The 20,360-nt window shown below is 39.1% G+C and overlaps 1 protein-coding gene across 1 annotated transcript in view; it reads right to left on the reverse strand.

Moving 5' to 3' along the window:
* Nucleotides 1–355: 355 nt before the first annotated feature.
* LOC311218727 (amine oxidase [flavin-containing] B-like) overlaps nt 356–20,360 on the reverse strand; it is a 53,352-nt gene continuing 33,347 nt past the window's right edge. The window contains exons 6-15 of the mRNA XM_084301548.1: nt 18,145–18,286; nt 16,774–16,923; nt 15,946–16,105; nt 14,413–14,509; nt 13,533–13,586; nt 9,351–9,408; nt 8,276–8,373; nt 6,985–7,096; nt 5,354–5,416; nt 356–4,945 (exon numbers count right to left, since the gene is read on the reverse strand). Of these exons, the coding sequence (XP_084157674.1) occupies nt 4,790–4,945; nt 5,354–5,416; nt 6,985–7,096; nt 8,276–8,373; nt 9,351–9,408; nt 13,533–13,586; nt 14,413–14,509; nt 15,946–16,105; nt 16,774–16,923; nt 18,145–18,286 (1,090 nt within the window). The 3' untranslated portion in view covers nt 356–4,789. The remainder of the gene's footprint in view (nt 4,946–5,353; nt 5,417–6,984; nt 7,097–8,275; nt 8,374–9,350; nt 9,409–13,532; nt 13,587–14,412; nt 14,510–15,945; nt 16,106–16,773; nt 16,924–18,144; nt 18,287–20,360) is intronic.

Below are 20,360 nucleotides of genomic sequence, written 5' to 3' on the forward strand. Positions count from 1 at the left end.
CTGCTGGATGAAATTAAGGCAATGTTTTTTGCCTGTCTTTCCTTCCATTTTTTTTACATTTACACCACATAGTATTTGGTACAAGGTCTGTTTCTCCCCATGTTCAGATGGAGACACTCCAAACCCACCTATAGCAATAAAAAATACTTCTTCAGTGTAAGACTGTTGGCCACCTATATGTTAAGAAGAATTACTGCCAAATGTTGTTTTCCTTCTTCACAGAGTTAAAGATATCTCACTGTCTTCGGCATGAAATGTGAAATGCTGTTTTACTAAATAATACTCAACATCACAACCAAATCGATAGGGAGGTTCTGTGTCCACAACATAAACACCTCAAACAGTAAAGTGACATGACAATATTTATTGATTCTAATTAAGGTTAAAAAAAGGTTCACAGCTGTCAGATAAAAATATCTGCAGATACAATTGAAAAGGGAACTTAAGATGTAACCCAATAGAGACAGTCACCACAGAGGCACTTGAGAAAATGCTACAGTTATAAAAGGCACAAATTCATCACACACACAGCATATATATTCCTGCAAAGCAAAGTCACTTTTTTTTTCTTTTTTTCCCAAAACACAGAGGCAGGCATCACTTAACACTGACCCGCACACGGTCACACGAGACACACTATAAGAAGCAGTCTATAACAACGCCTAAACGATTTGACTGTAGAGTTACTTTGAAAACAAGACTGCTTTGGCCATCTCGTTTTTATCTCTAAGAATGGACTGTGAGATCAAGGTGATCTTAAGGTGGAGATGTGAGAGAGAATGTTAGTCTCTTTAAACACAGGTCAGGCTTATTCCTGAGCATTGGTAATCTGTAATTTAAGTGGGTCTGCTCCTTGCCTGAGAGCAGTAGCAGTTCTGTTGTCATTTAATTCTGGCTCCCTTTTGCATCCAAGCACTTCTGTAGCACACACAATTCCTTCTTCCACAAAAAGAGTTTTCTTTCATGTCTCAAAAGAAAAATCTTACAATTTCTGCACTTCTGTGAATTCAATGTAAGTGAAAAATAGTCCCACCGAGGAAATGGGAAGATTATTTTAATAGAAGTCCCTAGCTGCTCCACCAGATCTTGGGTTCCAATTTGGACAATGCTTAGACACTTACTTAAGTGATTAATGTCATTGTCTTATTGACAGCAGATATGCTATCTGGAATCGAGAGTTGCATGAGAAGAAAAATGTACTGGTTAAAGGAAGGACGAGGGGCTACCTTACAGTGCTCATTTCCTTGCTAGTGTTCAGTAGTTTGTAAAATTAACTTTCAAGTATTTTGTTTAACACAGATTTTCCTTCCATGACTTGACATCCTTTGCAGTATACAGTTACTGCTGCAGCAGCATATAAGCAAGTAAACCTCTTTTTGTAGCAAACTCTTAAGACCCTTAAAAATATATGTGATAACAAAAATTAGTTTGTAAGAGACAAATACAATTATTTCCATAGTTGGGCCTACTATACATTTTACTAATCTGGTAAACTCATTTCTCATCAAATGTGTTAAAAAGTTAAAATATAGCACTACTGGTTACCCGTTAAGCGACTTCATCCTTCTCTTTAAAGGGCTGGCACGACGGAATTTTAAAGTATAAGCCAATACTAGCAATTCCCTCTCTTCATGGGAAAGCAGCTTCATTCTCTACCTACCTTTGTCAATCTTCTCATCACACTGGCATACACATATTCAGCATGCCACATACTCATTTTGTTTAGAAGATGTTGAGAAAACAATAGCAAACATATATATATTTTTAATCACACCATGGTCACAAGCTCCACAGCACAATGTAGAGATGTGGCTGTGGAGACAAAGAGACCAATCCTAACACTTAGGTACTCTGGAATGAAGAAGTCAAAGACTTCTGAGTGCTAATACAAATGTTGCAATTCAGACCTCTTAGCTCCATAAGTATAGGTTAGAAACCTCAGGGAATCCAAATTTAATTTGGGATTCCATGTCACCCCTACATTTAGTAGTGGCAAAATAACTTGAAAAATGTTTTGTTTTTTTTTTTTCCTCTTTCCATTTTTGTTTCATTTTGAAACTAAAAACAAGAAAGGCTTATAGCTATACACTCATTAAAAAAAAAAAAAAAAGGAAGACCAACCTCATAAAACATAACATAAATCATAACAACCTCATGTTGTTATGATTCAATCCAGTTCTAACTACACCTAAATTCTTCTTTTCCTTGCATTTTCTGTTCCTATGACATGCAGCTTTTTATTGTTAGACTAGGAAAACACTTTGTCAGATTCAGGAGCAAAAAAGAAGATACCTTTTGGACATGAACAAAACAAATTTATCCTCTTCAGTCTCATGGATTTGCTACCCTTTCCAGACCTGCAGAGTATTTCTGGGGCAGAAGTGGGACTTGAATTCCAACCACTGTTGGCAGGGAAATTATTTGCAAAGGCAGCTGTACTTTATATGTTAAGTATTCATTAACTGTCTAACACTTAGAAATACCAGAGCAAGACTCCCAAATTTAGGCTCCTACACTCATCTTCAGCCTGAGAATTGTCTGAGTTGCAAAAGCTCTGAACTCACAGAGTTCCCGTTCAGCTCTGGGTTTTTAATTCATTTAGTAAATAAATCACGGAGAAAAAAAGCCCACGTAGAAGCACTCTGTAGTAGGCAAATGTCCCGGCCAATTAGTGCTCAATGTGATACAATGAGAAAGGCCATATGTACAGTGCTGCACTGTTCTTCTGACTTAAAGATCTTTATGTCTGAAAAGTTCCCCCATGCATTTTAAAAGGCTGTTATGAGAATATTCATTTGTGATAAAATCCAAGCTGCTGCTACAAGAAGATTTTTAACTGGCACATCAAGTTAAAAAGAATGAAACCTAAGGGCCAGAAACTGATGCGCTGCTCACAAATATTACAACTTTATAGGCAGTTCAGTGGATTTCCATGGGACTATCTGGAGAGTAAAGTACTACTCAGCACAAGCAAGGAGATCAGATGCTAGCCCAGAAAGTCTGCATGAGACTGATGGTAAAGTTCCTCTGCCGTCTGCTCACCCCTATACTTATTATGTTTCCCTCCACACCTTTTTACTGAAATGCTATTTTTTACATATAAATCACAGCTGGTTGAAGACAGAAGTGTAGCAAACGGGGTCCAAAAAATTCCATCCAGGTAACTTTCCTCAAACCACGTGCACTGGGCCTCATCCTGTTCCCAGTTACACCTGTGACTTCCTTTTTTTGTGCTGCACAGATGTTAAACAGCAGAAATACCTAGCTGACAGCTGGGCACCTACGGTATGGGTGGTTTGGTGGTTTTTTTTTTGGCTGCTGTTTTTGTGTGTGTATGTGTTTCTGCTCTCTGCCCTCTCCCCCCTCCTTTTTTTTTTTTTTTTTCTGGTTAACGTTGTTTGAAAGGTTCTGAACTAGGGAGGGCAGAAGCACTGGTATGTGAGTCTCCTATCCCCAGTTACCTTTGATCTCTTCATTATTAAGATCCTTGATTAGTCACCAAAAGTGCACAGTCAGTACAACACCACACAGCAGGCAGAAGTGGCAGTGCAAATCACATCAATATGGTTGTTAGGAGAGACTGGAGCTCTGAATCAGCTGAGCTGTGTTCAGCATGAAGTAAGCGTTGAGAGACAGATAAGGGTATTATTTACTATGCTAAAGGTACATTTCCAAGCCTGTTGTGCCCTACTAGGCAACAGACACCCTCAAGGTGTTCAAAGTATAAACATAAGCAGATAAAAGAAAGGAAGAAGATAAGAAAATGGTGTAAAACAGTTTGTATGGGCAGCTCTACAGCTTCCTGGGATAAGCAGAGGTTAATTTGTTCACTTGTTATCTTACAGCTCCCTTTAGGGATCTAAAGGTGAACCCTGGAGGCAAAGAGATGTCAGAGAAGATGACAAAAATTCAGAAGTCTTTATCTGTATCATCACATTTACACAAAGTTCCCAGTTCACACTCAGGCCCAACAGCCTGGCCAGCCATGCTGCTCTACATACTGGCTGTCCTCTGTAGCCTGCTGGCTGTGAAGACCTGATCCCTCACAAGAACGAACTCGGAGACATGAGGTCTGCCATTCCAGGCAGTGTGAACATAGCCAGGGAGCCTGAATTGCAACTCCTTTGTCAGAGGCAGTAAAAATGTTGTCTTTTAACTCACTGACAAATGACAGATGTGACTTGCAATGACAAATATGCCATAGGAAATACTAACAACCTATGGCCATTTCAGGTGGTAGCCTGACTTGTTCTTTAAGTGCTGCCTGGGCTCTGGACATCTGGGAGAGAGAAAAAAAAAATCATTAAAAAGGTCCTTAGCAGCAATTTGTGTGAACTAATCAATTACACTTTAAGTTAAATTTCTTTTTTCAGTCACACATGAGGGCAGAAATGCTTTGTTTCCAGCTAGGTATGAAGTACTAAGAAGACTTGGAGTTCAGGGCCTGGTTCAGAAGTGTAAAAAACACTGGAAAACTCATTAGAACAGGCTTTATTGAGGCATTTTGTCACCTGTGTTCTGAAATCTGGATAAAAATCTCAAGGTGATAATTCTTGGCAGGGTTTCCTAGAAATTCAACAACAAAAAAAGTTACTGATAGAAGGAGGCCTGGATTCAAAGGATATGAATCCTTTGAATATGGATCTCCATTTATCTCTCCACTTTAGTGTCTTCTCTCTACTCTTTTCTCCTCTTCCCCAGTCCTGATCTGTTTTTGGAGATAGGGAAGTACATGCCAAAAAAACCTCTGACAAAAACAAAACTGTGAGGCTTTGTGTTGGCACCTTATTCAGTTTCGAACCAGAAGTCCTTTTTTGTAAGCAAATAACCCTGCCACAGCCACAGAGGTGAATACAGTGGAAAATCCAATCAGCTTTAGCAGTCCTGGCACAGATGGCAAGTTCCTCTCCCAAAAGGTTGTAGTGATGGGCAAAGCTGGAACATCCTGTGGAGAGAGCAAGCATTACCATCATAACATCTCCACAGTGAGAGGCAGAATGTTAATCAAAAGATTCTTGAGCAGAGAAAGAACTGGGTTGAAGCAGTTCGTGTTACCAAGAAGTACAGGGCATCAAAGTTTTCTACTCAGTTAAGAGGAATAGGAAGAGATACATGAAAAGGATTCATAGCCTAGTTTAAAAGTGCAATTCTTTCTAATCCCATATTACAGAGTTGTCACATTGGTACCCTCTCTTGGTTTCTGTTATGTTCCTGTTTGTTTAGGGATGGATAGTTTTGCTAAGTAAGAAAAAGATTATTTTAATTTAAATAATTTAAAATAAATAAATAAATAATTTTAACTCATCGACAACACCACAGAAAAGATAGTAATCCACTTAACAGAAAAACTTACAATTGACTCAGGTTCTGGCTTCCAAATTTCACTTTCTGGGATTTTCCTCATAGCAAACAGTATCTGAAAATAAATAAAATTTTCTAGTAAGCACCACTCATTTTTTGAAAGGGAAAAGGCCTTGTTTTCAATTTTTGTTTTAAAATAGCATGATTAAGATAACAATTCAGCATATAAATCTTTCTGTATCCAAACTTTAAAGAAAATGCAATCTTTGTACAACACATTTCCAGAGAGACTTGATATTTAAGAAGACACTGCTCCTAGAAGAAAATAGAAACAGTAACAGAAAAAGCTTTCTATGTTTAATTGTTCCATGTGATATCAGAATTTGACTAGTCTCATGTGAATAGGGTAATATGAATACAACTAAGAGTTAAGTATCCACTCATGGCAAAGAGAGGTATGCATAAACCAGCTACTACAAGAGCAACCAATATATCCAGTAGTGGTTTGTTTTCCAAGTTTTACCATGATGTAGGATGTAGAATCCTGTGCGTAATGACAGACCACCACTTTCAGCCAGAGAAAAGCAAGATTAAAAAGGAAACCTTCACAATGGAAAACTGACCATTTATAGTACCAAACACACCAGAGATGAGTGGGAAAGCAAATTATCTGAAATGACAGTAATGAAAGACAGAAAGATGAACTTCTATAGTAAAATAAAATGGAGGTGGTGATATAAAAGTTTCTCCTATTCCACTAGAAGATTTAAAAAGATCTGCCATCTTTTACAATGGGCTTTTATTCTAGACAAGATTCAGGAACAATTATCAACTTTTCAATAAAAGAGAGTGAGAAACGTCTCTGTACTGGATTTTACACATATTTTCTCTCCACTAGCAAGTGAGGGAAAGAAAGATAATGTATTTTTACCAGTCAAGCTCACTTGCCAAATTCCCTGGTGACATCCATGAAGATTGTGCTGCAATGTATATTCTTATATCAGAGAGGTCATAAAGCACTACCTCTGGAGATTTTCAAGAAAATTTTTTTCCAAGAACAGGTATAACCTTCACAAATGGGACAGTTTAGGGACAGATGATCCCTGTCTTGATGGTAGTTTTTAGCCATAAGGTCCCCTTCACCTCATAAAACAAAGATGAAATTCCTTTTGCTGCTCTACACACCTAATGTTTATTAAAATATTTGAGGAATTGGCTTTTTTTCAGAAGTGACGTATTAAAATTCTGGCTTAAGGACTATATGTAAGGTTATATTGATGGTATTTCACTACATAAATGCCGATGTTGTAAACAGTTGAAGGGACTGGCTTGGTCTGCAAACCTGCAGAACTGAGCTGTTCCCAGTGAGGCTAACAGCCGTGATCTCTCAGTATGGTGACTAACATGAAGTGCCCATCTGAGGGAATGATAACTAGATGAGAATCTTGGATTTCTGTTAAAGAAGAATAATGGATTTTGTTGCTGGAAATAGAATAGAGTTTGATCAAACGGACAGAGTTCCTCCTAAGCACTCCAAGTCTAAGGGTTCTTCACTCTTCACCCTTTTCCAGAATGCCTGAAGATGTCAACACGAAGGTCTCATTTTGCCTCCAACCAGAAGAAGATCTTTCATTTTCCATCAGATATTTGACAGTGTTGCCTGCTTTGGGTTTGCGCCTGTACCTCTCTGGCTGCTCTTTCTCCAGCCTGTATGGCCCCCTCCATGTATCCGCTCCACTCTGTGGCTGTCTCTGTGCCAGCAAAGTAGATCCTGCCAATGGGCTGCCGAAGAATCCTTAAGGGGGAAGAAGCATTAAGTCATGTCAGCCAGATCAGGAAAGAAAATTAAATCCTTGGGTGAACACTGGAATAGAAGTTTTTAAAATAACAATGGGTACTTAAAGATATTAACTTTGGATGAGTTGAGATGGATGGGTAGGCTGTCTGCATTACATAGCATTTCTTACAGTAAGTGCAACAGTGTTGGTATTTTCTAAACATTTACACTGCACTTCTTGCAGTGCTATTTCTGGATGTGAATTTAATGTTCATGTAGGTGTAAAAGACAATTAGGTTGAGAGGAGACTTTTTATATCTCAAGACTTTAGCCAGTGTCTTAAATACCGGTGCTAGGTATTACTCGTTCTTCATACTTTTCAGTGAAACATTCTAAATATATACATTCTAAATGTAAAAATATTCTAAAACATATACCCATAATATCTAAGCAACAACCAAAAAAAAAAAAAAAGCTTTTTTTTTTTTGAGCATTCACAATTAGTGTCATTAAAATTACCTTAAAAACTAAGGCCTCCATATATTCTTCATTACAACTGTTTTATTGATCTAAATTCATTTTGAATTGTGAAAACTTGTATTTCAAGTAGGCATTACAAAATACATATCTGAAAGCCAATCACTGGTCTGAGCAGTAAGTCTTTTTCTTCTTGGTAAATCTTATTTCCATGCAAAAATTTATGCCTGAGAGGACTGTAAACAATGGCACACTGATTGCTGTATTAAGCCTTGTCTGCTAAAAGAACAGGCCAAAGAAATCACTTGACTGTCAATGTTGACAGGAATTAACTCTCCACCAGTATTTACAAAACACCAGTTAAAGATGTGCTGGAAATGGTAACACTGATCTCAAATACCCAAAGGTTGTTTTGTAAACAGATTATGAAAACTTCCCAGTTCCTTTCCAAAAGCCTACTAAGTTGTATTCATGAAATAACAAAAAGGAAAAAAAAAAAAAAAGAAAGAAAAAAAAAGAACCCTAATGATACTGTACTCATCCATCATAAAGCCCAACTGAGACAAGTGGAAGGTTATAATATCTGTTTAAAATATTCTCTAGCAATCTCAAAGGTATAAAGCCAACAGAATGACAGAGGATTTATGACCCTTTCTGAGATTATTTATTAACTTGGTCTTATCTTGCTACTCCGAAATCCACTATAAATAGACACCATACCTTCCATACTGAGTCATTATGCCTGGTGGGAAGTAGGCTGTGTAGCATCCTCCAGAATACTGCTCTTCACACCAGTTCTTCTCTTCATAATGTACTGGCTGTAAAACAGACATTAATTCACTCAAGGAAAGGACAAAGTCCTAAGGAAGCTAATAAAAGAACTGAGGAGACAGCAGTGAAGAACAGTTTATGATTTGTTGCATGACGATGCCTGACATAATGAGCACATTTAACAAGTCTCTTAATGCAGCACAGATCGGAAACAATAAAATAAACCTTAATTTTAGACACTGCTAGCTGATGTTTTTATTTATTTATTTATTTATTTTAAAGCTAATCTGGGCACTGTAGAACATAATCCTCTTAATCTGTCAATGTAAATTTACACTTTGAGCACAAATTTATGCTTTGGGCCATGCAAAGAAAAATTAACCTCTGCTGTAAACAGGTGTAATACTTGTAATATATGCACAGGATACAAACACATACTGTTGAAAATGTGACGTGGTGCTTGCATGGTTCTGTGTACAATTATCATTGTGTTTAAAATGATGCAATCTTGAGATTGGTGTCTATAACATTTAACTCACATAGAATTTCCCTTAAACGATATAGGGCTTTGATCACACAATCTAAGTGTGAGTTCACACAAATCCTATCAGTTATTTACCATTACAGGGAAGAGAAGACAAGGGAAAGTCAAAAAGAAAAACAGATGCAGCAATGGATCTTAGCAACTGCTAAGACAGAAGAAACATGTTCAATATGGACTATGAGAGAATTTTGAAACAGTTGAGATTTATGGTGGTAACCATAATGAATGCCACCCTCATCAAGGCAGAGAATGAGGATAGATTTGCCTTTTTAACAGGTTCATAAGCTCTTTCTTATCTTCACTGTTGAATACAAAGCAAGGCTTGCTGTAACGTTCTCTCCACTCCAGAGGAGCAGGTACTTCTGTAGCAAAATGCTACACAGTGCTGTGCCAGAGCACTTCTGCATTCCAGTTTCTTTCTCCCCTTTGCCTCTGTAACACAACTGATGAGAGACACCATGATTTAGACTGTGTGCTTACATGTAAAGCTTCCTCTGATCCCAGAACCTTTGCATAGAGCTCACACAGCCTCGTCTTCCTGCAAGAGAAAAGCAACAGAAGACCTATGTGTAAGGAAAGAGAAAATACACTGCCTCTAATGTTCCAGTTTCAAGAGGACAAGCATTAGTATCTGCTCAAACTTGAGGTTCCAGCTTTTGAGGATCTAATTGTTCAGACTCTGGAGCAGATGACTTCAGAGATCTTTCAGTCAAACTTCTATGCTGCGTAAGTGCCAGTTTCACCAGCAGTTATGCAAGCAGTTCCTTTAAGACATCTCTAGCAGACCAAGTTCATATACTGCACAAAGATTCTCTAATCTGTCGGGAAAATAAGGAAGACGTCGCACTTTTTTTTGGTCTTGGCACATAGTCTAAATTATAATTTGTTCCTACAACGATGCAGGTATTGGTAGCCTGAGGCTCAGAGAATCAGTACTTTATTTCTGTATCTATAAAATCTCCTCCTGTTTTAGTTTATGAGTCTATAAATCCATGAATATACTTCATGCTGTAGTAAGCCCCAAGTGCAATGAAGTTCATTCCTATGAGCTTTTGGGTCTTACTGCTAGTTGTACCGCACCAATTTCCAAATAGAAGATCAAGATGAAATAATGATGAACAATTATGAAAACCAAGCAAACACATAAACACAACACTGGAAAGACATTTATTTGGTTTACTTCTAGAAGCAAATTCTGCCCTCCACAGAGGGCCATGCTGGGCACAAGGGACAGCAATACAGCAGTCCCAGCTCTGCAGGGACCATACTTCCAGCTCTATAAGCCTATGAGGAAACCGTATTTATGCTGACATACAACACAGCCCAGCTATACCCATAAGCAGCTGAGCTCAAAGAATGCTATGGAAAGAAGATGAGAAAAAGAATAGGAAGGTCTGAAGGCCCTTAATGAAGGTGTCCTTCTGTGCAGGCTGGGGCTGGAGCAGCAAACATGGAGGCTGCTGCTGTTTGGGAAGAGCTGTGGGCCTGGCGTGGTGTTGTTGCTGGCACGTGACAGGCCCAGCGGCAGTGTTGAAGGGAAGCAGCCCCTTCCTGTAGCCCCAGGACAGAAGCAGAAATGTGTGGTGACACATAAATTGGCTAGGGGGCTCAGAGAGCTGCAGGATCTAACTATGAACATCTCTCTGCAGTCAGGGGTTGGCAGGGATCCAGCAACAACCATAATGGAAGGGCCCATTTCCTCCACCTCTGTCTCTCTCTCCCCAAGTGAAGTGACCACCTTGCCCTGCAGAGCGCCAGCACCCCCACAGCGTCTGAACCAAATGAAGCCATTTTAACAGCAAAGCCCCCTGCCAGGGTCTGCCCACTGCCCCTCACAAATGCTCACCAGCTACTGCTTTCAAGGCAGCTCAGTAACACCACAGGGCTTCATGGCAAAGTGAGCATCACCTTGGGACCTATCTGCTTCTGCTCCTCCCAGCACCATGACAGGGATGAGGAGCATCCCTCCAGGTCTGCCTGTGCCCTGCCCCTTTTCCACGTATGGGTTGCAGACCCTCCAGGGAGCCTGGAAATGGCACAGCAGAAACTGGTAGGGATTCTCATGTATGGACACAAGCAGGGCTCCAAGACACTGCAAGCCCTCTGCTGTTTGCCAACTATGTTGCAAACACGCATAAATTTAGTTTAAGATAGTTGTGTAAAAGAAAATATTAAGCTTCAGGTCAAGGGCATCTTCAGACTACAAAGAAACTTCAACCCTGGAAGGAATTATTTTTCAATAACGAGGTATTACTTGAAAGAAAACAACAACAGTGCACACAGAAAAGCAGTTTCCAAAGGACTAAATTGTACCAACAATAAGCCTTCACTGAGGACATCCCCCTTAATAGAAGCAATCCTTGCAGATGCAGTGGCCTCTCTGCACCATCAGCACCTTTTGTCTTGGAGCAGTTTAAATAAATTCATATTTATAAATTTGTGGCTAATGCCCATATGGAATATATGGCATATGCAGCAAGTAAAATCCTTATTTCTGGGCCTTGAACTCAGCTGTGAAATTACCACCAGAACTAAATAGGCGGAGTGTTATGCCTGGAGCTACCAAGGTAGGATCCTGTTGAGACCGACACCATGCCCAGTGCTTCCTCCCTGCAGTGAGGATGAAGTGCACATGCAGGCACTCATCTCTCCTCCCTGTTCTTTCATGCCAAGGCTGTGTGTGATGCCTTTGTTGCACAGTTGCGAAAGGTAGGGCACAATTTAAACACTGTAATTAGTCATTGGCACCTGGCCTGGGAACGCCAGCTGGAAGGCAGTGGTCGGCTTCACTCCTTTGGATCTGGCTTAAGCTGTAAAGCAGTTCCCATCCCCTCCCACCACTGCTGTTCAGCCAGGAATTAAAATAGCTTCCATGGACTCTACATCCAACTCCTCATATGCAGTACTGAAAACCTAACCCTATTGTCCATGCCATGATAAAGGGAGAGCCCAGCTATTGCTGATAAGAGAGCACTGTCTCAGGAAGGCAGCTAGTCCACCCTGCTCCTGCAGTCTCTCCTTGCAAACACCAAAGCCCCATCTAAATGACACAAACCATTTGCTTCCTGAACTTACAGTGGGAGAAGACCCAGCTTTGCACTCTGTCTTCTCCTGAAGATTGGTTTCCAGTGAAGAAGCCTTGTATTGATGTTCAGGGGAGGAGCTGCAGTTCAGGAGGCTCCTGCCTTGTCTGACTGTGACCAGGATTGCAGGGGTCAGAGAGGCACCCCCAGCCCTGGCACCAGGGTGCATCTACCAACCGTCGCACATTTCATGTCCATTCTTTACCAAAATGAAGTCCTTCCTATTCTAAGATTTATTGCACAAAAGACAAGAGTTCTAAATCCTTTTGTTTAAAGCTTGACCATAGGCAGCAGTGGTCAGCTGGTCATGCTAACACTTTTAATGCCCAGGGAAGAGTAGCCTTTCTTCAACAGTGCCTCACAAATGGCTAGGACAGCCCTTCATTTCACAGAAATAGAAGCTCTTCTCAAGTACAGCAAATGCTCAGTAATATCTTGTATGTTGACACACAGTGTAAGATGCCATTTGGTGTTTATGATGGCTTAAAATGCAAGGCATGCTGGATTTCAGAATACCTACACTGCTTTTATCGTCAGTCACCTGCTGGGGGTCTATTTCAAAGCCTGAGTGCTGAGGAAAAGAGAGCCTTGTCCATTCCTGCCAAAATTAAGGGAGCTCTGTGGTACCTGGCTGTCATTTCAAAAGCCTGGGATATTAACAGGCCCATCTAGACCCATTATCCACAGACAGCTAGACTACCTGCAAAGCTAATCTGAGATGACTACATCTTCTCTAGTTAGGCTGGCTATTACCGTAAAAATGTTTACTTGGACACAGTATTCCTTGTGGCATGCTTGAAATACAAATGCATTTTTTTCCATGTCAAAATAAGGCTCTTCTTACATCCATACTCTATATGTAGCTTTTAATTTGATCAGATACTGTGAAACCGTGTGATGGAAAAAAAAAAAAAAAAAACTCATTACTTTGTAAATTCTAATTTAATAACAGACAAAAGAGGAGTACAGTATGCACAGATTTGTTTTAACAAGACAGTAAAAAAAACACTGCCTGATAGGCTTTTTTTTTTTCTGCAGCTGAGGATGGAGAGCTAGAAGCAGCTTTTTGAACCCATCATGATACTGAGATCTCATTCACAGCAGCTACAGAAGTGCAAGGGTTGTGCTAAATTACAGATGCTGAAATGACCCACCAGGGTGACTAGCAAAATCAAGCAGAGTGGACAAACCTAACTCTTCTGACAAGCTTTGTAATTGCACAGTGCGGTTGCATTAAGCCAGAGAGGCAGCAGTGGGGATGAGGCTACCCTGGCCCTTCCCAGTGAGGGCAGCAGGATATCTACACTACATCTATAGTCAGCAGCTTAGAGCAGTTCATCTGTTGGACAAGGACTGGCTGCCACATCTGCTGCCATTTTGGATGAAGACCTTACAGAGTTCTCAAAAAAAAAATAATAAAAAAAAAGCCCACCGCAAATAAGAGGACTACTTCCTTTAAGTGACACATCCACCTACAGTCACAAGGTTACAGCTTCCTTCAGATTAGGGCACTTTTTCCTGCTCTGGTTGTTTATAACAGAAGTTTGAGTCTAATAAAATCTCTATCATTTGTGCTTACCTTTCTTCTTTTGTGAGATTTGTCAGTCTTCTACACTTTCGAGCAAGAATGAAACTGTAAAAAAAAGAAGACCACAAAACATTTTGTTTCCATTATGTTACTATGTTCCCTGCATTATTTAAAATGCCAAAACCTTTTGATGAGATGATGTAATCATTATTATTAGTTCTTGGGTCGCTATCCAAACTATCCATTTTATCTTGTTGTGTAACATTATATGCTATACTCACTATGGAAAAAAACTATCTGGAAGAACCCACTCTAAAGTTCAGAGCTCATTTGTATGAGCTAAGTTATTAGGTCCCAGTGACCTAAATTTTATACAAGAGTGTGTGCAGGCATATAATAACAAGAGGTTAAACCTGGGATTGCTTGCTGGGATTGACATGGAAATTAATAACTTTCTAAGATCGATCAAGCAGTTTTTTAATAAAAATAATGTAATGCTAGAAAACAAATTTTCATTTAAAGAACTGCAAGTTTTGGGGAGGCAAAATATTTAGAGAAAGCTGTAAATTTGTGCATTAACCTCATTTTTTCTTTCTCATTTCATTCTGTTTCTCCATTTTTATATTTTGGCGCATGGCAAGGCAAAATATGACAGGCGGAAAAAGAGAAGAAGCAATAGAATTTCATCATTTAAAATTTCCTGTTAAATCATAGTGAGGATTTTTTGGAAAGAAAATTTCATTAAAAAAATCACTATACACTGAGAAATAACCCTTTAACTATCAGAATATTCTGAGTTTTAAGTGATTCACATGATCTGTGGAGTGTTATTTTATTAAAGGATTTTCCTTCAAAAGTAGCAGGTTTTCTGCTTCAGTTGTTGCCTCTAAGACAAAATAAAGAGGTATTAAGTAGATATCTTTTCTCTTACCCTATTATGGCAGGAAAGCTACCATCAGGCTTAGTATCATCAAGTGTTAAACCAATTGCAGCATCCTCGTCCTCAATCATCATGGTACCACAATACCCTGTAAGCACAAGGAGGAAAAGAATTTAGGATCCATGTATTTGGACACATGTGTGAGCTGTGAAATATTCAAAATTTGACCGGAAAATGCCCTAAACAACCTGATCCAAAGGTACCCTGCTCTGAGCAAGGAATTGGACTAGATGACATCCAGAAGTCCCTCCCAATCCATATTGTTCTCTGACTCTGTGTTTCTAATATAAGGAGATATGAAAATGAAAGAAAGAAGAAGGAAACAAAACAAAACCAAACAAACACAGAAAGTGATCCTAACCAAGTGACAAAAATTAGCACATAACCTTCACCAATCTGCAAGGCAGCACACATTGGCTCACAGAAGTGTTAGATCCTATCTTGAAGAGAAACTTTGCATCTGAGATGTGCTGACAATTAGCAGTCTTTTTGAAACAGAAAAGCTTCTGTCTTCTTCTTTAAAGCAGAAAGACAGTAAAGGAATCTATTGTTGAATTCACAATACAAAAATAAACTCCAACCCAGTTAGCAAGATTGCACAGAAATTGCAGAGAAACAGATTGTTCTCAGATACTGAAGATGTTCAAGTGCCTCTAGCACAATTGTTTCCATATGTGACATTTATGTCAGACAAAGGAAGAGATATTTGTAAATTGTTCTGAAAATGCAATTGTTCTTAAAAGAAGAATTTGAAGAAAATAAATTCTTCTTAAAAGAAGAAAAACTGTGCTATCAAAGCACAGTATACAAACTATAGGTTGTACCAGGAAATGAGAGTTACCTTTTGCCAATCCATCCCAAAACTTAATGGCCAGTATATGCCAAAATCCAGAGCTCTTAAAATCATTCACAGAGATGAAGGGTGTGTGACACTTGTAGACAAATAGGTGTGGACTCATTATAACCACAGAAGAGAAATGGGTGCTATTACATCACAGTTTGTCTGAGACTAAGTTATAAAAGAGATCTGAGGAAACATAATGGAAGTATTCAGCATATAAAGGGTGCAGGTGGAGATGTCCACTGGAAGACAAGGAAGACAACCTAACTGAATCCTGCCCAACACAATCAGAAGGCAGAGGTTTTGCAGGCTGACAGCTGATGGGATAAAACCTCTCTCCATCATACGTTTCTTGTACCTTTAGATTAGTGTATGAGTGGGAGAAACTCATAAACAGGTATCTCCAACGGAAAAGGAGAGGACAACAAAGAACAACCAAAGCAATAAGCAACAAGCGTGACTGTACCTTGCCCTCTCCCTTCATGCCTACCCCTTTCTTTTTCTTCTCCCAGTCTTCCAAAACTCTCCCTCAAGTTTCTCAAGGAATGGCATGGGAGTATATGGAATCTCCTTCTAAGAACCACCATTCTCTAAACTCAAAGTCCACTCTGTTACTATGTACTTTCTCCCTCTCTATTCCACTGCTACTACTGCTACTATTCCCTTTAATTAAAATGTAATACCCTTCTTCCTCCAGAAGGTTTCCTTGTAGTACACAATGCATTTGATGACTGAGCCCATTGGGATTCGGTTGATGAGCTGGTTTCTCATTGGGGGCAAAGGTGGGTTGAAATGAATCTTCAAACCAAGAGCTGGGGGAATGGCACTGATCACATATTTGCCCTGCAGAAGAAATTATACATAAGCCAACAACATTCTCCACTACGTCAACCTAACTATATTGCTCTAATGATTTCAGCAGACATCTGGAGAGGTTGCAGGGTGTATCTTCTAAAGCAATTTTGGCATTTAGTACAAGAATTGCGAAACTGAACCCTCACAAAATCCTGGTTGTTAAAACAACAAACAAGCATTATGTAAACAGCCATCTGTTCCAATGATGGGCAGCTGCTCTTTTCCCAGCACTTGAAAAAATCCAGTGGGGAGATTTTCTGTGTTATAGGAGTCCGTTGGTCGTCTTTCCATCTGGACTCCTCTGTTACAACTTGGAAGCAAAGCCTGATTTTTTTTTTTTTCACAGGAAGTTTATTACTAAGCTATAGTATCATGTTCACCTTACCACTACCATTTAATTCTGAAGGTAACTGAACACAAAGAAAATATGGTAGTGAACGATGACTTTCAACAGACACTTTGCTTTTCAGATATCATTTTACAGTTCCGTCAGTGCTATTACGCAGGAACAGTCAGAAAACGCAACCCTCTGTCGTAGTCGCTTTGGTCTCTGCTACATTTTTTTACAGGATTTTGGAAAAGACAAAAAGGAAAAACTGAAAGTTTTCTATCTGTCCCAATACAAATGGTTGTTTAGATGTATGAGGTTTCATCACCTCATATAATTCATGATCTAAGGTTTCCACTACGACGTTTTCACCCGACTGGTCAATGCGGACTACTGGCTTCCTCAGCTTCACTCGGCTTCCCAGGCGCTCCATTATTTTCTCACTGATCTGTCCAGAGCCTCCAACAAACTTTCTCTCCTGAAAGACACAAAATGACAACTCAGCACAGAGGAATCAGCAAAGCTGTGCATGCAGAGCTCATATAATGACAAATATTTTGCTTGGGGTTCAAAACAAACTTCATTCTTCTGTTGTTAACAAAGTTTCTTCAGGAAGATTAGCAGTCTTGGAAAAAGTCTCCACATTATTTTCTCTTTCAGTGAACTCCTGCACTTCCCATGTCTGACCACCAGCCAAAACTAGAAGTATCTGTAACCTCATGAGAAAAAAAAAAAAACACACTCTCATGTGATCTTCAAATGGATTCCACAAACCTGTGTGCATCAGCAACACTGATCACATATCCTGAAGTATGTAATCCAACTTAACTTAAACAACCTCCAACTTACTGGAGGATTCAAATAATATTTTATGCATTGTATTTACAATTAAATTATCTATAATTACTGATGTATCTATGCATGTTTATCTGCATTTTTATGTGTTGTAATTTTTATCTTTGTATTTTTTATCTTTTTTTTATCTTTTTTTTTTTTTTGTCTTTGGGTATTTATTTGTGATTAAATAACTTACATTGGTAAAAATATAATTATTTCAAACATATTCACTAAAATTTGCATTTCTAAAGTAGAAGACCATTAACAGAGTCTTTAGTTTTTTGAAATGTAGAAGCAGCACCAAGGTACCAGTTTTGCAGTCATTTTAGAGCAATACTATACTTAAGCAGGGCTCTTCATTTTCTTCAGTCTGATTTTAAAATCTTTACAGTTTTAATTCTTGGAAGCTTGAGTCTTTAGGAACCCAGCTCCAGGCTACAATTCCAGTATTGATTTGAAGTGCTCTGCACGCTGATGCAGCTAGCATTACCATCCTCATGAAGTATTTCTGAAGCAGTAAGCCTGTCTTCAGCCTTATACCAGAAGGAAACATGATATTTTCCTTTGTTTAAAAAATGAATAAACAAAATATGTATTCCAACCAGAGCCCAAAAGGAAGACAGTCGGGAACTGTTACAAATCTACTGACCCTTAGGCCAATGCCTTCAGCACAGGAACAGCCTTCAACACGAGTTTAGCAAGAGTTTGATTAATGTGTAAATGCGTGCAACTAGTTACCAATGTGCTACTAGGTCAAAGTCATGGGTGTATCCGTTCACCCTCTGAACTTAAATAAACAAGCAGAAGAATGAAGCTAAACAAGGGTTCATTGCAAGCCGCAGAAGGTGATGGCTGACAATACCTGCCCTCCATTGGTTGTTGAGAAGATCCTGGCTGTCCCCCCACACTGCTTCACATACCACAAAAACCAGAGGGCAGAGACCTCGTGGGGTTCAGAAGTGACATCCACGTTCACAAACAGAGTTGCAAAACTCTTGGCAGCACTGCAGCAAAGACAAGAAAGTAAGTAAATGTAAAGTTTGGAAAAGGGTGACAATCTCATTCTTTAGTAGGGCAGAGACTGTCTTTGGCAATCTCTTCTTCCACTGAAGATAAGGGCAAAGGCTTCCTTGATTTCAGTGGAAACAGGAAAAAATATCAATTGCTTTTATGGAACATTTTTCAACGAACCCTGTAAAAAAATGTTAATTAAGTGCTGCTGTAGACCAGCCAAATTAGGGCTCCAGGAAACACAAAGGCCAATGAAAGCTTATAGCATTTTTATGCTACCAATACAAAATTAGTTTATCATTCCAGACTCAGGATTAAGGGAAGCAGTCTCTGATGTCTTCACTGGACTGCAAAACCAATGCGTCCTCCCATGGCTCCTGGGTGATATTCAAGATCTGCTGTTCTGTTTGCACTTCCTGAATACCTGTCCCTCAAGCACTCAGCATATGAATTATTCAACATTTGCCATTGAAAAAAGTTAAGCATATTATCTAAGCTAATTATCTAAACTCTCTAGTTAGTCAGCACCCCTTACTGCTCTCTCCTCTGCTGTGCTCTGGGAGGGTGCTGCAGCAAGAACAAACCAAGGAAAGAAGAGGAGTAGAAAGCCATAAGTGAGGCTGCAGTTTATACAGATTAACGCATAAATTTGGCAAAAAAAAAAAAAAAAAAGAAAAAAAAAAAAAACGAAAGGATACTTTTGGTCCCACAACTCAGTATTTTAAATGGTGGTCTGGTACCCAGTGGTGATGAACACAGAAGTGGAAAAGTGACCTGTGTCTGAAGAAGAATCACTGCTTTATGTTCTCCAGTTGGTGCTTTCATTACAGGAATAAGCAAAATGGCAGCTTTACTGGAAATTATTGTATAAACCTGTACAATATTTTAAGGTGAACTAAGACAGTTAATTAAGGCTCAGGCAAATATTCCTCCTGTGAAAAGTAAACACTTCCTCTGCCCTCACTCTGAGAAAGATTTAAGAGTGACATGGAGAACATGACCAGGAGATGCTCAGCTGAACTGCATTGTGAACTACAGTGACTGAGTACCTATAGGTATTTCATATGCCAAGCACTAGGTAATCAATAACTTCTAAAGCCAGTACAGAATTCACTTTCAGTTGTTTCTTCCTTTTTTCAGTCTTTGAACTTCCAAAAAAAAAAAAAAAAAAGAGAAAAGCATAACTCAAACATAATATTTCAAACTCAGCTGTAGTTCTACACATAAAAAAGGGTTTAATGTCCTTGCTAAAAATGTACAAAGCCCTGCTGTAGTAAAATGCTGCCTCATTTTCTAAAATATGGGTTCATTCTGGCTTCATTCTTGACAGCCAAAAATAATACAGAAAATATTTATCATTTTTATCTATATAAACACATACTGAAAAATATGATCAGCTCTGAAAGATGGGAGAATTAGTGTATGTACTTATTAATATTTCATAGACGGAAGGTACTAGGCAGTGGTTAAATCTTCATTGTTTCTGCTGCCTTCTCCCACTGCTTTTCAGTATTTCAGTTTCCCAGTTTCTTCTGGTGTTTTACCTAGTAATGGCAGAATGATTTCAACAGGGCATTTCCAGCATGCAAGTCTAGCCAAAAGCAAATCTGTACAGCCTGAGAGATGAGAGGAAATAGTAGAAGATTACCCTTCTGGATGACTACCTTCTGGGGTGGGAAGTTTCTACACAACGTTATCTACATCTTGAGCAAACTGGGCAAATCAAGCTGAGATGCACATATGAAATTTGAAAAGCATCTTGGAATTAAGGGAAGCTGACAGTTATGCCAATATTGAGGTAAAATGTCAAGTCTTATTCCATCAGAGAGTCTGAAAAAATATGACTGTAGTCCTGTGACCTATTGGATATTGAATAGCTACCAGCGTGCAGTGTTCTGCTAACCCGCATAGTTCCTTACCAAATCAGAGGTTAAAAAGGCCAGCAAGATGGACAGTATACATTTCTATTTCCTTTCACTGAATATGCATGGTGGCATAAATGAGAAATGTTTGTGTACAGCTATAACTTTTGTTGCAAATGAAAGCAAAATGACCAGAAGACTGAAT

The sequence above is a fragment of the Netta rufina genome (assembly GCF_964035555.1).
Source record: "Netta rufina genome assembly, chromosome: 1".
In the NCBI taxonomy this organism is placed as follows: Eukaryota; Metazoa; Chordata; class Aves; order Anseriformes; family Anatidae; genus Netta; species Netta rufina.